Below are 14391 nucleotides of genomic sequence, written 5' to 3'. Positions count from 1 at the left end.
CACTCGATATCTTTAAAATAATATTTAGGTTTTACTGTATATAAACAGTTTGTTTACATACATAATTTCAATGAATCTTACCTAATATCTAAGAGAATACAAAGGGATTATGCTGTACAACTGTGCAGGGAATATTTATAAACAGTGTGGGAGAGTTTATAAGGGCTTAAAATATATAAAAATAACCATACAAACATATGGTTTCTACTTCGCAGATTTTCACCTATCGCGGAAGGGTCTGGAACGCAACCCCCGCGATCGAGGAGGGATTACTGTAAATAAAATGCATACACTAGTTCTGCACTCTCTCTTTCTACATCCCATTCGTTGCACTAGAGGGCAGCATCACTTCACTGCCTTTATTCCTGACTACCAAAATACCCGCGCTTTGCAGCGGAGAAGTAGTGTGTTAAATAAGCTATGAAAAAGAAAAGGAAACATTTTAAAAATAACATAACATGATTGTCAATGCAATTGTTTTGTCACTGTTATGAGTGTTGCTGTCATCAAGGATTTAATTATCATTATTTCTTTTAATCAGGTTCGTATTTGGAGGACGTGTTGTGTTCAAGTTACATTCCGTGTTTGTCAACCGTTGTAAAGATAACAGGTTTCATTCATTGAAGTGTTCACTACCCAAATTGCTACTCATGAATCTAAGATGTTTAACAGGCATTCCCGGTATTAAGTTGTGGAATTGCCTGCGAGTATTTAGCGACAGCGTGTCTATTAACTTGTAGATTTTTCTGCCAGTATTTGGCAGTAGCGTCACAAAGTTGTTTTCATCTAGCTGCCTCAGAAAATGTACCACGACATCTGACACGCCTCCTTTTTACTGTTTTCTCACAGCTTGGATTGCTGCTGTCATAATCGGTTTGAGGTTCATGGTTTGTTTCAATTACGTTGGTATTTGCAGGACTTGTGTTGAAGTGACATTCGGCATCTGTCAAGCGCTGTAAGCATACAACCGGCTTCATCGATAACTTTGCATCCAGCTTTTGTGAGTTGAAACATTCATAAACATCAAAGTGTCCACTACGCAAATCGTCACCTGTGAATCTAAGATGTTTAAGGGCCATTGGCGGTTCTCCAAAGGTGTAAAATATTTGGCCATTTCGGTAGACTTGAAAGCGACAACCGAACAATTCAGCAGCAGCCATCAACTCACATGCAGAAGCATAGGTGAAGGGCTTAAGCATTTCACTCTTATAGTGCCCCTGTGTAGTATAATTATCTCCTGTACCAACATCAGTCCACACCTTGAACCTGTCCCAGTCAATCAATACACAAGACACAATGTTCCTCCGAATATCAAGATTGAGCCTGATATAGCCGTGCAATATGTAACACAGAGAATGTAAAAGGCAGGTGGCATTTCCGGGCATGGAAAGCACTCGGTAAGTGACAGTTCTTTGATTGATGGTGATCACCTCAATAGACATCTCCAAATCGCTACTCGTGAATCTAAGATGTTTAACAGACATTCCCGGTATTAACTTGTGGATTTGCCTGCGAATATTTAGCAGCAGCCTGTCTATGAACTTGTGGAATTGCCTGTGAGTATTTAGCAACAGCGTCTTTATGAACTTGTGGATTTGTCTATGAGTATTTAGCGGCAGCATCTCTATTAAGTTGTGGATTTTTCTGCAAGTATTTGGCAGCAGCGTCACGAAGTTGTTTCTGTCCAGCTGCATCAGTCATAATCGGTTTGAGGTTCATGGTTTGTTTCAATTACGTTAGTATTTGCAGGACTTGTGTTAAAGTGACATTCGACATCTGTCAAGCGTTGTAAGCATACAACCGCCTTCATCGAGAACTTTGCATCGTAATAAACGAACAATAAAACAGCACAGAAGCCGTGGATTAAATAAAAAGGCTGCAGTTATCAGCAGGGAGACGTGAATACCATGGCGAAGCAAAGAAGGGAATGAAGAGACCGGAGCGACGGACGGCCTTATATGGGCAGGCAGGCAATTATGTGGGAGGCGCGAGGATGGGGGAAGCAATATAGGCAGGTAGCCAACTACATGGGAGGTGTGGTGATGGGTGACGCAACGTCGCCTCACACAGCAACCGAGCTGCAGGCTATGGACGTATAAATGTACGTAAATAGGATTCAATTACGACCGTTATGCGTGGAATTTCGAAATGAAACCTTAACTTTTGTAAGTAACCTGTAAGGAATGAGCCTGCCAAATTTCAGCCTTCTACCTACACGGGATGTTGGAGAATTAGTGATGAGTGAGTGAGTGAGTCAGTCAGTCAGTTAGTGAGTGAGGGCTTTGCCTTTTATTAGTATAGATGCATTATAATTTTAGGGAAGAGAGAGAGATTCCCAGCCTTGTCACGGTCTTGGAAAAGTTAACTCAGTCTTCCAGTGTCAACGTGCATTTTCTCTGGTTATATCATTTTTTCACTCAAATTCCAAAGCTGTTTATGTTGCATTACATTTGCTTAGTAATACTAGGGTGTTGTACCATGTTAGCCATTATGAATGTAGTGAGAAGTCAAGCAAAATGAAATCTATTATTGGCTAACTAAAAAGATTACAATATGCAAGCTTTCGAGGCAACTCAGTAATTGCACCTTGCCTGAAGAAGGGGCCTGAGTTGCCTCGAAAGCTTGCATATTGTAATTGCCTAGTAAGAATGGGTTTCAGGTTTGTTTCTTGCATTGGGATTGAGGATGTCAGAATACTGTACGACTTTACTAAACTTCTTCACAAAATGGAAATATCAATGGATAGGTGAGGTAGGGAAAAACAAGCCTAGTTAAATTAAGTACAACTGCAAGAAAACATTTCAGACAATTGCTGAAATAATAAACAGTAAATAAGAATAATGTTTAAGATTAGGGGAAGTGTATTTCATTTGAAAGATATCTTTAACACTATAATAGTTATAGAAATAAATGTTTAATAGATGAAATTTACTATTGTAACAGCTATTTATGTAATACAGTGACTCAATAGGTTTTAATCGTTCGTCAGATGGCTAAGGCCAAGATGGAATGAGCAGCAGGAATACCACCATAGATAAATTTAACTACACAGAGCCCACATACTCTTGACACAAGTTTTACAGGCCACTTAAACCACAGCAGTGAGACATCTCAATTTTGTAAAAGTATTTAGTTCAACTTTAGATAGGTTAGTAGGAATCAATGCTGGGGTGGTAACAGACCACACTAATCCCACAAGAAAATTGTTTTTATGCCTAGAAATTTGTTGGTGAAACTGTTGGGGAAGCAAAAAGTGAGCAAAGTATATATAAACAAAAAAATACATAGAAAAATTAAGCATTTTAGGAAAATGAATTAATTATGAAATCAAAAGGATATTTATGGTTAATCTCACTCTAAAATGAATTAGTCTGTCCTATTCAATTTTAAAGTCACATTAAATACACGACGAAATACGGCTTTTTATAAACAAAGCAAAGAAAACACTATACCTTCCTAAAACAGAATTAACATTTAGTATAATGGCTACTGGCCGTTTAAAAAAAAAAAACAAAAAAAAAAACAGACAATTGCTCAAGCATTTATATCACATTGGTAAAAATGAAAGTACTTGAAATGAAACAAAGACTAACATATTATTGTAACAGAGAATCAAGACAAATTACGTCTCCATGTCTGTAAATTCTTGTATATGTGCTCGCAATAATTCCACTCAAATTCAAAGTATACTTTTTTGTTCAGCATGAAATATTTTGTACATGGGTTGGAAACTAGAGGCACTAAGGGCAATACTTTCATATTTTCAGAAGCAATTTGTTAATGACAAATGAAATGTGTAAAGCCTATTTAACAGAAAACAAACAAATTAGGGACATGACTAATGACTACATCTTTAAGCAGAGCATAAAGCACAAGAGCAAAAAAGATACTAGGAAAACTAAAAATCAGTTGGAGATAAATGCCGCACTTAAGGCAAAAGATGATCTAAAAGATTCTTTCAATATTTTAGTAGTAAAAGAACAGTCAAGGAAGAAGTGAGGAATATTAGTAACGGTAAAGGTGAGGTAGAATATACGTGCAAGCAATAAAATAAATTCTTTGTATGTGCATGTAGTGGAGATTAAAAATGTTAATAACTAGTATACGGGTTGGTAATATTTTTTTTTTATGTTTTTTAACAATTATTATGTAATTTTTAAATTTTTAATGTTTTTTTAACAATTATTATGTAATTTTTAAAAGTGGAAGCTGGAAAAGACAGTTGTTGCTTGAATCACATTTAAAAATCACCATATCAAACAAATAACCAGAACCAGTAAAAGCTGAGCTTTACTTGTAAGTGTTTACCATCTAGCTAAAAATCAAATCCATGAAGGGACAAGCAGGTTTGTGCTGACTAAGGCTGGAATGGATGGGCCAAGTTATCCCTGAGGATGGACTGAGGAGCTGAATCACTGGAAAATACACTGAACTCCCACCAATGGTCCAAGTTGTGTGCCTAAGTTTGCAGGCTAATGGAAAAACATGGAGTCTCTTTCTATCATTGTATCATTCAGTGGCCATACTGGAGAAGAAACTACCCTGAATGAGAGATCAATCAGTATTATAAGTCAAAGAGCCACCTAGTTACCCAAGGACATGGCATGCTTAAGATTCCTAGCAAGATGAACTGCTCATTATCTAGGTTATATTAGCATTACTTTCTCAAACTTATTTTACTAATTTTGAGCATAATTAGAAACTTTAATTTTATCAATGTATGAATAAAGGTATAAATCTCTCCTGCTTGTTTTGGTGCACTATTTTGTTGCTGGAAGTATTCGATAGAAAGGGAGTACAAACACTGAAGAGCTATAGTTGGGATTTGTGGCATTCTGTTCAGGTATATTTAGTAAGGAGTCAGAAAGGGAGAACAGGGTCACAATAGAACCCTACAAGTATAAAATAGTGCATTTTTGCAAAGTTTTTCATTACAAAAAAGTCAATAACCTCCCAAAATAACTGGAACTACTAAGAAGGAACACACTGATTTGGAAATTATATACAGAGAAGTACTCCTTAAATAGGCTGCTATATAACAAAAATCACCAGGACAAGATAATATTTATCCTCAAGTGCCTAAAGGAAAACTTCACCCAAATATACATATATATTTTTATGTTACTTACCCCATGTATTTTGTAGTGGAAGCCAACGCAAAATGGAGAAAAAAGTTTAATATAGTAGAAGCCGACAGTGACCAATGTTGTACACAGCAAACAACATCCAAAGGAGAAAAAAAACTCATTAATTGAGCTACATAATCCATACGTCAGTTATCCAGTCGTATAAATGCAAAATGAACAAAAATAATGTGCAAAATAAATGTTTTTTTGTTATAATAATGTTATACTCACAGAATAATTATTGCACATCATTAACTGCAAAATAAAGACTTAATAATGACAATAACTTCCTGAACTGAAGACATGCCTCTCCACATCATTCACTGGTCAATACTGTTGTTTTCAAATTCAAAAAAAAAAAAAAAATTCCATTATCCTTTACTTTCCTGTTAATGATGTGCACTAATTATTCTGAAAGTACAGGTATACATTATTGGTCAAACATTAGGAATCACCCAGAAACTTTCATACTTTTTATAGAAACAGATACTTATTTTTACCAAGATAACATTAAACTATAGACAAGACATTATTAATGTTGCTAATAGCTATTACTGCTTAAAATGACCAAATTTTTAATTCATTATTCACATATAACTACAAAGCTCTATTTTCAACAGCCATTCGTTCAGTGTCCGAATGGTAAACACACTTAGCTTATCCTTAATGTCATGTTTACATGCTATCTGGTTACAGAAAAAAACTGGTTGCTATTGCAATGGCACCACTGAAAGTGGTAAAACTGTTCATGTCGACTGCAAGGTACCGGCATACCTAAAGGTCAGGTCTGGGATCAAAAACTGCAAGAAACAAGTCAGTCTATTTTTTTTTTTTTTCTGCAGAATGAAGGTTGCCAAGAAACTAAAGATTTCATAAAAAGGTGCCTAGAACGGTCTTAAGAGGAGAGTGGGAACTGAACAAAACCTTAATAGAAAAAGGGGAAGGAATGTACCAATGTCCAACTGCATACAAGGATGAGAACATCAGAGTGAGTACTGTCAGAAGAAAACACTTTACAGGTCCTCTGTAGGCTTTTTCCTCAAATACATGCCACATGTACATGCAAAATCATCTTTTCTCTGCTGCAGATGATACTAATATTTTAGCAAAAACAAAAAGTTGTGTTTGTACATTGTGAGCATATGACTGGATAACTGAAATGATAATTATGCAACATGAGAAACCTTTTTCCATTGGACATTTGTCCCCATCGTTTACCACTGTACAGCACTGGTCAAATTGACTTCTACTACATAGAACCCCCCACCCCTTCTAAATGAGATTAAGCATATTTTTTCAGCCAACACTGCAAACTATTTTGTGTAAATAAGATATGAAAAATAAATAATTTTGGGTGGAGTACTCTTTTAAGAAATGTATTAAGTATATACACTCAATGAATAAATTATTAGGAACATTATATTAATGCTGGGAGGAGCCTCTTTCAAAACAGCCTCAACTCCTTGGGGCATGAATTCCACAAAATGTTGTAATCATCAAACAGAATTATCAGCTGCACATTTATGTTACTAATCTCTTCCACCACATCCCAAAGGTGTTCTATTGGATTCAGTTGAGCAAACAGACATTAAGAGGCGACATGACTATAATTTTTTAAAATTACTAGCTGTTACTTTAAAATACCGTGCATTCTTCAACAAGAACACTGAGACACAGTGTAAACAAGTATAAACTTGTTAAGGACACATCTAGTATAAATATTAAAGTTTTTCTTCACAGAAAGAATCCCATACACATAGAATAAATTATTAAGTAGCAAGGTAGCGAGCAGAGCTTTAGGAATCTTCAAATCTTGGCTAGGTGAAAAGAACTGGTAAGTTTGCTGGACTGAAAGGCCTGTTCTAATATTCTAATTATCAACACAGGATATATACTCAGCAAAAAAAGAAACGTCCTCTGACTTTCAACTGTTTTTACTTTCAGTAAACTTAATGTGTAAATATTTGTATGAACAGTAAAAGAGTCAACACCATAAGACATAAACTAAAAATGTTTCACAATGTGTCCCTGAATGAAGGGAGGCTCAAAATCAAAAGTACCAATCAGTGTCTGGTGTGGCCACCAGCTGCTTGAAGTACTGCAGTATATCTCCTCCTCATGGACTGGACCAGATTTGTCAGTTCTTGCTGGGAGATGTTACCCCACTCTTCCACCAATGCACCTGCAAGTTCCTGGACATTTCTGGGGGGAATGGCCCTAGCCCTCACTCACCCTGCGATCCAACAGGTCCCAGACGTGCTCAATAGGATTGAGATCCGGGCTCTTCCACTGCGAGGATGATCAGCTGTCCTTCCTGTCTCCCTGTAGCGCTGTCTTAGGCGTCTTACAGTGCGGACATGGCAATTTATTGCCCTAGCCACATCAGCAGTCCTCATGCCTCCCTGCAGCATGCCTAATGCACGTTCACGCAGATGAGCAGGGACCCTGGGCATCTTTCTTTGGGTGTTTTTCACAGTCGGTAGACAAGTCTTTTTAGTGTCCTGCGTTTTTAGAACTGTGACCTTAAATGCCTACTTTCGGTAAGCTGTTAAGGTCTTAACGACCATTCCACAGGTGCATGTTAATTAATTGATTATGGTTAATTGAACATGCATGGAAAACATTGTTTAAACCCTTTACAATGAAGATCTGTAAAGTTATTTGGATTTTTAAAACATTATTGTTGAAATACACAGTCCTGAAAAAGGGACGTTACTTTTTTTGCCGAGTATAGAAATTGCTGCTGATAAAAAAGTAAAAATCTCTGGAGATAGGGAAATGTCATGAACTATGAAGACTGCCCTGGACCCAAGTTAATTTACCTGCGTTGATTCATCTCACTATCTGTGCCCATATTCTTGCCAGGGCCCCAGCTATGTCGCCGGAATGGTGAAAGAGAGCGAATAGAAGAGCGCAGCATAGACGAGCGCAAAGGTGGTACTTCTGTTAGCCGGTCTTTCTCCTCTTCCTCTGTTTCACACTGATGTTTTTCTTCTTTGGATCCTGCTTCCTTGCTACACTGTACATCTTCTGCATTCCAATTCCAAACTTCAGGTCTTCTCTCAGGGGTGGATGTAGGTGGACCCGTAGTTACTGACTCATCTGTAGAAGAGCAGGACACTGACACCTCACTGGTACAATCCCCAACCAGACCTTGAGTTTCTTGCTGTAAAATAAATAAATACATACATAAATAAACTATAGAGGGAATGCTTTATCATATTACAAGTGAAACTATGGATTTTGTTTCTTCTTCTATAGACTTACATGGAAATAGTTTATTCTGAGAAAGGGTGCATGAATGGATTTTGTTCAACAGATAATCAGATTATGTAGTAATCCCACTTATACAACACCACATCCCATGGACCCTGAGGTTATAAACAACAAAAAGCTAATACTTATTTTGATTTTTTAATCATTCAGAAGTCATTTAGTTCAGTTGAAATTTTACTATACTGTTAAACTGTTAAAATAAATTCACACAACACTATACTTTTTATTTTTGAATCACAAAAATTGTCAGGTTTGCTTGAAATTTAACTATTTTCATGTGCTCTCAAAAGACACTCTAGCTAGACAGTGACACTAAGTACTGTATATACTCTCCTCATTTAATATTACTGCACATTTTTTGACATGAATGCTTTTAGGTTTTCAACTTATGTCTAAAGTTGAATAAAAGCACTTGAGGGAACACGGAATTTCTCTGAATTACTGAATGAACAAAGTTACCCAACATTAACTGGCACCGTGTGAAGAAACAATTGCCCTCTTAGAATTAGTAACTGCTTAAGCAGATTTTCTTCCAATTAACTTTCTATAATTCATTATCAATCTTTAATGAAGGAATTTTAACCCACACTTTTTTCAGATCTGATTAAATTCTGAATCAATGGTAGAATTACAAGCACATGTTTTCTTGTTTCAGCTCCTGGCACAACTGGGTTCACATGTGGACTTTAACTAGGCCAGTGAAAAACTACACTTTTGCTTCTTTTAAGCATCCATGTAGACTACTGTTTTGTATTTTAGATCACTGTTTTGCTGCATGACCTAAGTATGCTTCATCTTCTGGACAGATATGTACTCCTTAATTTTAAATTCTTGATATGCCTTATACCAAACAAGATAGTATCCATGTCAGTGCAAAACATGAAGCCAGGGGTCTGAAATGACAAATCTGGAAAAAGGCACACATGCTGAATCTGTAGCAAAGCTTTAGCACAAAGAGTCAAGAAATATGGTGAGAATGCTCACGGAAAGTGCTGGAGATCAAGAAATAAGAAAAGAAACTGCACCGCTAAAAATTCCTTAAAAAGTGGAAACGTTGTGAGGCCAGATTTATAGGCAGATTTTTTCTTTTATTTTTTTTAATAAAAACTGCTTGTCAGAGATGTGTCTAGATGCACAAAAAACATCTGATGAAGTGGAATATGGATGTCTCTTTACTCTATTGCACAAATTTAGCTTTGGACCAAATATCTATGCATGTATCAAGTGACTATTATCACTGCTCTTTGAAATTATCCAACCACTGACGCAACAGTAAGAAATAAAGGCAAATATAACGGAAGGAATGGAAGTAAAAACCTCTTATGCAGATGATATGGTCCTGTTTATTACTGATCCAAATTTAGCATGGTTTATCTTATTAAACTTATTTTTACAAGGTCTCTGGTTTTAAAATTAACTTGGATAAAAGTATACTAGTGTTCAAGAGGTTGGAATGAACCAGAAAGGTTAATGTTTTTGATAGAAATTGACACTTCATCAAAGCACTATTAAATTTATTTAAATATATAGCCAAAACATAACTAATGTGCAAACAGCTATAACTATTTGAAATTATTTAGAACTTATTTAGATATGACAAGTAAGACCCATCTACAACAGACATTATAAAGTAATGTTAATTCTCTTAGCTTATCCTTAATCAATAATGTTTAAATGTTAATTGGTTATTAATAATTTTGGTTTTCCTCCCATTTACTGTCACTTGCTTTTCAATGCAGACATTTTGTGTACAAGATAAATGGTATAGAGAGGGATATATAGTTTCATATGTTTTTTTTATTTACAATTATCTAAAAGGTTATGAGTGAGGGAAAAATATAGCCAATATATATCCAATTATGAATGGCTTTATTAATTTGGAGATACTGGAAGCCTTTGTTACCATTTAGAACTCAAATCAGGACAGACAAACAGACACCCATGGAAGCGCCCATGAATACTCTTCATTTGGGGAAGGCATTTACACTAACTGTACATGAAAGACAGGAGTGTTCTTTAGTGCTACACTAGACCAGCCCACTGTTTATTATAGGATATGATGGCCTTGCTCGTTTGAGGTGAAGTGTTAATTGATGCAATTATACTGGTTTGAGATTGAAGAAGGAAAAAAGGCACTGATGGGATGCACTTAGAAAATCTTGAACAAATTAAATTACATAAAGAACGTTTTCTTCTTTCAAATACAATTAAAAATTAATATTTTGTTTCTTAAAAAATATGATCCAGTTCTTAGTTATATATATATATATATATATATATATATATATATTTATCTCTATCTGAGAAACATTATAGAGGATCATGTTTAGAGTTCCTGTACAGTTAAGGAGACAAGAAGAGGTGAGCACTTGTACAAGTATAAAGAGACTGCTTGTCCTTTTCATGCTGTAGCATTCGTAGCACTGGGCACAAGCGTTTTTCTTCAACTTCTCAAATGTACTAACACCCCTCACGCTCCATGACTGTTGAAGAGTATGATCAGTACTTTCAGGAATATGCACAAGTGTAAGGTAACAACTGTACAGAGTTGATGTCTAGCCTTTCTTTTTAAATACAGTGGAACCTCGGTTTACGAGTAACTTGGTTTACGAGTGTTTTGCAAGACAAGCAACATTTTTTAACAAATATTGACTTGATAAACGAGCGATGTCTTGCAATACGAGTAGTGTGGCTACACTGTCTGCTGAGCGTCATGTGATCACAACTGAGCTGATGGTTGTTCTCTCTCTCTCTCTCTAGGGCAATTGTCTCCTATTCTCCGTCTGAGTCTGTGTGCCTCACTCATATGGTCAACATCCGTACGAGCGTATACTGTTTACTACAGCATTGCGCGCATGTGTGTGCTGTGAAGTGCGAGTCCCCATCTTGCGCCCCAAAACACAAAGCTGAGTCTCAGTACTTTAACATCAGCTTTATTCAGCTTGAAACAGCAACAGCGCTGTTCTTTATTGTTGCGTGATCTTTATAATGTTCCTTGTAACACCCATCGACAGCAGGCACTTGTCTGCGATCTTTTTGGATGTGCTTATATGGCGAACTGCTACAGCGCTGGGAGACTGATTGCTTTGGGACACTCTTCCGCATGTCGTCCCGTTGGGTGGAATCCCACAAGAGTTTAGAAAACTCACTCACACCAGCCAATGATTCCTTTTAAAGGTAAAGTGCAGGTTAATTTGTTTTATGTATTTTTACTTTATATTTTGTATTAATCATTTTTATATGAATAGTTTTGGGCTGTGGAACAAATCATCTGAGTTTCCATTATTTCTTATGGGGAAATTCGCTTTGATATACGATTGCTTTGGATTGCGAGCAGTTATCCTCTTCTGTTTAATCTTTAAATACCAATGACAAAGCTCTAAAATTAAGCAATAAATGTTGTCAATGGTAGGCTGCTGAATTCGGCCAAACTATTATTTGTGTTGTGGTCTTTTTATTTTGGCCTGCCAAAGTGTGCGACAAGTCAGTGGCCATGCCTGGTGTTATAGCCCAAGACAAAGTAATACAATGAAAGATGTAAAATAAGTATATAAATGCAAATACAAGAAAGAGTGGTAGCTATAAGCTTTCCTGGTATTGTTATAAAATCAACTTCTTCAATACAATGAGAAAAGGCTTTAAAGCAAGCCTGTGTAGTTATCACACTGAGCTTTAACAGGAAGCAATTCACCATCTGGTGGGAAATGGGCCCAAAGGACAGGACATGGCCAGGACCGTGGAAAAAGCCAGACAAATATATGAAAAGCACTGTGTATTAGCAGACTTATTTAGAACAGTTCATTTATATGGAAGTGAAAAAGGACACTTATTAAAAGGAGAGCACTATAAAGATCAAAAGAAGATGGTGGCATGCCATTACATAATTTCCAAATATACTAATGGCACACACAAACTTGCAATATGATACAATGGAAAGAAGTAGAAGGTACAGTTTGACTGGTTTTACAAAGAAAATCTTGTATGAATGCCCATCTATATTATAGGTCTTACTCTGTGCAGCAGCCATCAATAATTATCACCAGTTTACTAATAATCAGATGTGCTTCACTCACTTAACATATGAAACCAATGTTGGAAAAACTAATGATGATATTCTGTTATTGAATGCTCTACTGCAGGATAATTTTGCATTCAACTCCTTTTATAAAACACAATTTAATTTATTGAAACCATTAGTTATCTCCACCCGAGACATTTTTACTTTGATAACATTTCTGTATGTTTTAATCAATTGTAATATAAACATGGAATTCCATCCACAAGCTTATTTTGTCCCTTTACAAGTAAGGAATTTTGTGAAATAGAATCTGCTTAACTTCCTAATTCTCCATCAGTGACCACACGTGGAAATATATTAGCTACTATAGGTGGTGTTTTCCAGTGTTTATGATTAATGAATCTTAATCCTTTATGTGATTAACTGGATTGATTGCATTCTTGAATGAACTGATGTTTCAACTTTTGGTTACAGTAATGTGTGTTTGGTTAGTGTATTATGGAATGCTTCGATTCTAATTCCAATACCAGGTCATTAATGAAGATTAAGTAACAAAAAAAAAAACAACCAATATCTTTAGCTCATCTCCTACATGGATGGTTGCATATAAAGTGGAATGGGCCTGGTACATGCTCACTAAATGAGCATGAATCTCCAAAGGCATATGATTACATAATTTTGTAATTAACATGTGTTAGTAATTTATACAGGAGCTAATCCTTGTCCACTTATTTAATTAGCATCAAAGACTCATGCCCAACTTACCACCAAAGAATTTCAATGTACACCTAATAACTTTTCAATTCGATTTTTTATTGTTATGTATACAAGTACCATGTACAACGAACATCTTACTTGCTTGCAACAGACAGTGAACATAGACAACAAAAAAACACACAATAAATAATTGAATATAAATAAGCAAATAAATAAAACCAGAATCCTAGGAATAAATAGAGACAGTGACAGAAGTATATGTGCAGGTAGCAGTGGAGGTGACCCAAGGTTACAGATTATTCATGAATCTGATTGCAGTTGGGTAAAATCTGTTCCTGAACCTGGAGGTGCGTGTCCAAATGGACTTTACCTGCTTCTCAGATGGGAATAACATAACATAAAAAGAAGTGAACACTAAAAGACCTGAAAAGGAGCTTACCTTTGTAAAAACATTATCATCCCCTGGGTCACTGCTTGCAAACACATCTCCATCGCTGCCTGACTCTCGATGAACTGGTGACACCCCAGGAGTTGTAGGACTTGTCACCGGTAATTGAATATCATCAGATTCAGGATATCCTAAGGTTTATGGAAAAAAGAAAAAAGGACTATCAATTAACTCAGAAAAACTGTTCTTCTGTGTTATTTCTTAGTTTTACTCTAAAATGTATTTTCATACTTGAAATAATCCGTAATAGAACACACTAGGTATACTCAAAATAATTTAGGAGCATAACAAAAAGGAATCAGATGGTGCTAGAGGTTGGGAGGATGCAGCAGGTGATGCCTCAGCAGTGCTAGAGACAGATACAAAATGAAATTAAAGTCAGGATTAGTGCCAGCACAAATATGCTGTAATGTACAGCCATACCATACAAAGTTTAAATATATATTTAAAAAAAAAAAAATTCTCCAAAAAGTCTGCAGCTACACTGAAAAAAATAGATTGTGAATTTAAAGAAAAAAAATTAGTTTAAGGCTATTGCTGTTAAAAAAGGTTTATACCAGTTATTAAATCACATAATTTGCCCTTTTTGGGTTCACATATTATTTACGTGCTTGACATAGAATATACAGTATTATCAATAAAGATATGGCAGTGTCAATTTTGTTTTTTGTATGAATAATTAGGCTGCTAATCAATTTCTATGACATACAAGATGATGAGGAAAGTTCTAGACTTCAAAATATATCAAGCATAGTGCATTTTCACACCAGCAGATTATCTGGTGACAGAACACTGGAATTCAGACT

The 14391-nt window shown here is 35.8% G+C and overlaps 1 protein-coding gene across 6 annotated transcripts in view; it reads right to left on the bottom strand.

The window, feature by feature from the left end:
- LOC120541395 (A-kinase anchor protein 13-like) overlaps positions 1 to 14391 on the bottom strand; it is a 300746-nt gene that overhangs the window by 103337 nt on the left and 183018 nt on the right. For all 6 annotated transcript variants that reach the window (XM_039772974.1, XM_039772976.1, XM_039772975.1 and 3 more), the window contains exons 10-11: positions 13577 to 13716; positions 7949 to 8292 (exon numbers count right to left, since the gene is read on the bottom strand). In XM_039772974.1, coding sequence (XP_039628908.1) covers positions 7949 to 8292; positions 13577 to 13716 — 484 coding nt within the window. The remainder of the gene's footprint in view (positions 1 to 7948; positions 8293 to 13576; positions 13717 to 14391) is intronic.

Source organism: Polypterus senegalus, chromosome 12 (genome assembly GCF_016835505.1).
Source record: "Polypterus senegalus isolate Bchr_013 chromosome 12, ASM1683550v1, whole genome shotgun sequence".
NCBI classification, from domain to species: Eukaryota; Metazoa; Chordata; class Cladistia; order Polypteriformes; family Polypteridae; genus Polypterus; species Polypterus senegalus.
This window is presented reverse-complemented; position numbering and strand designations above follow the sequence as displayed.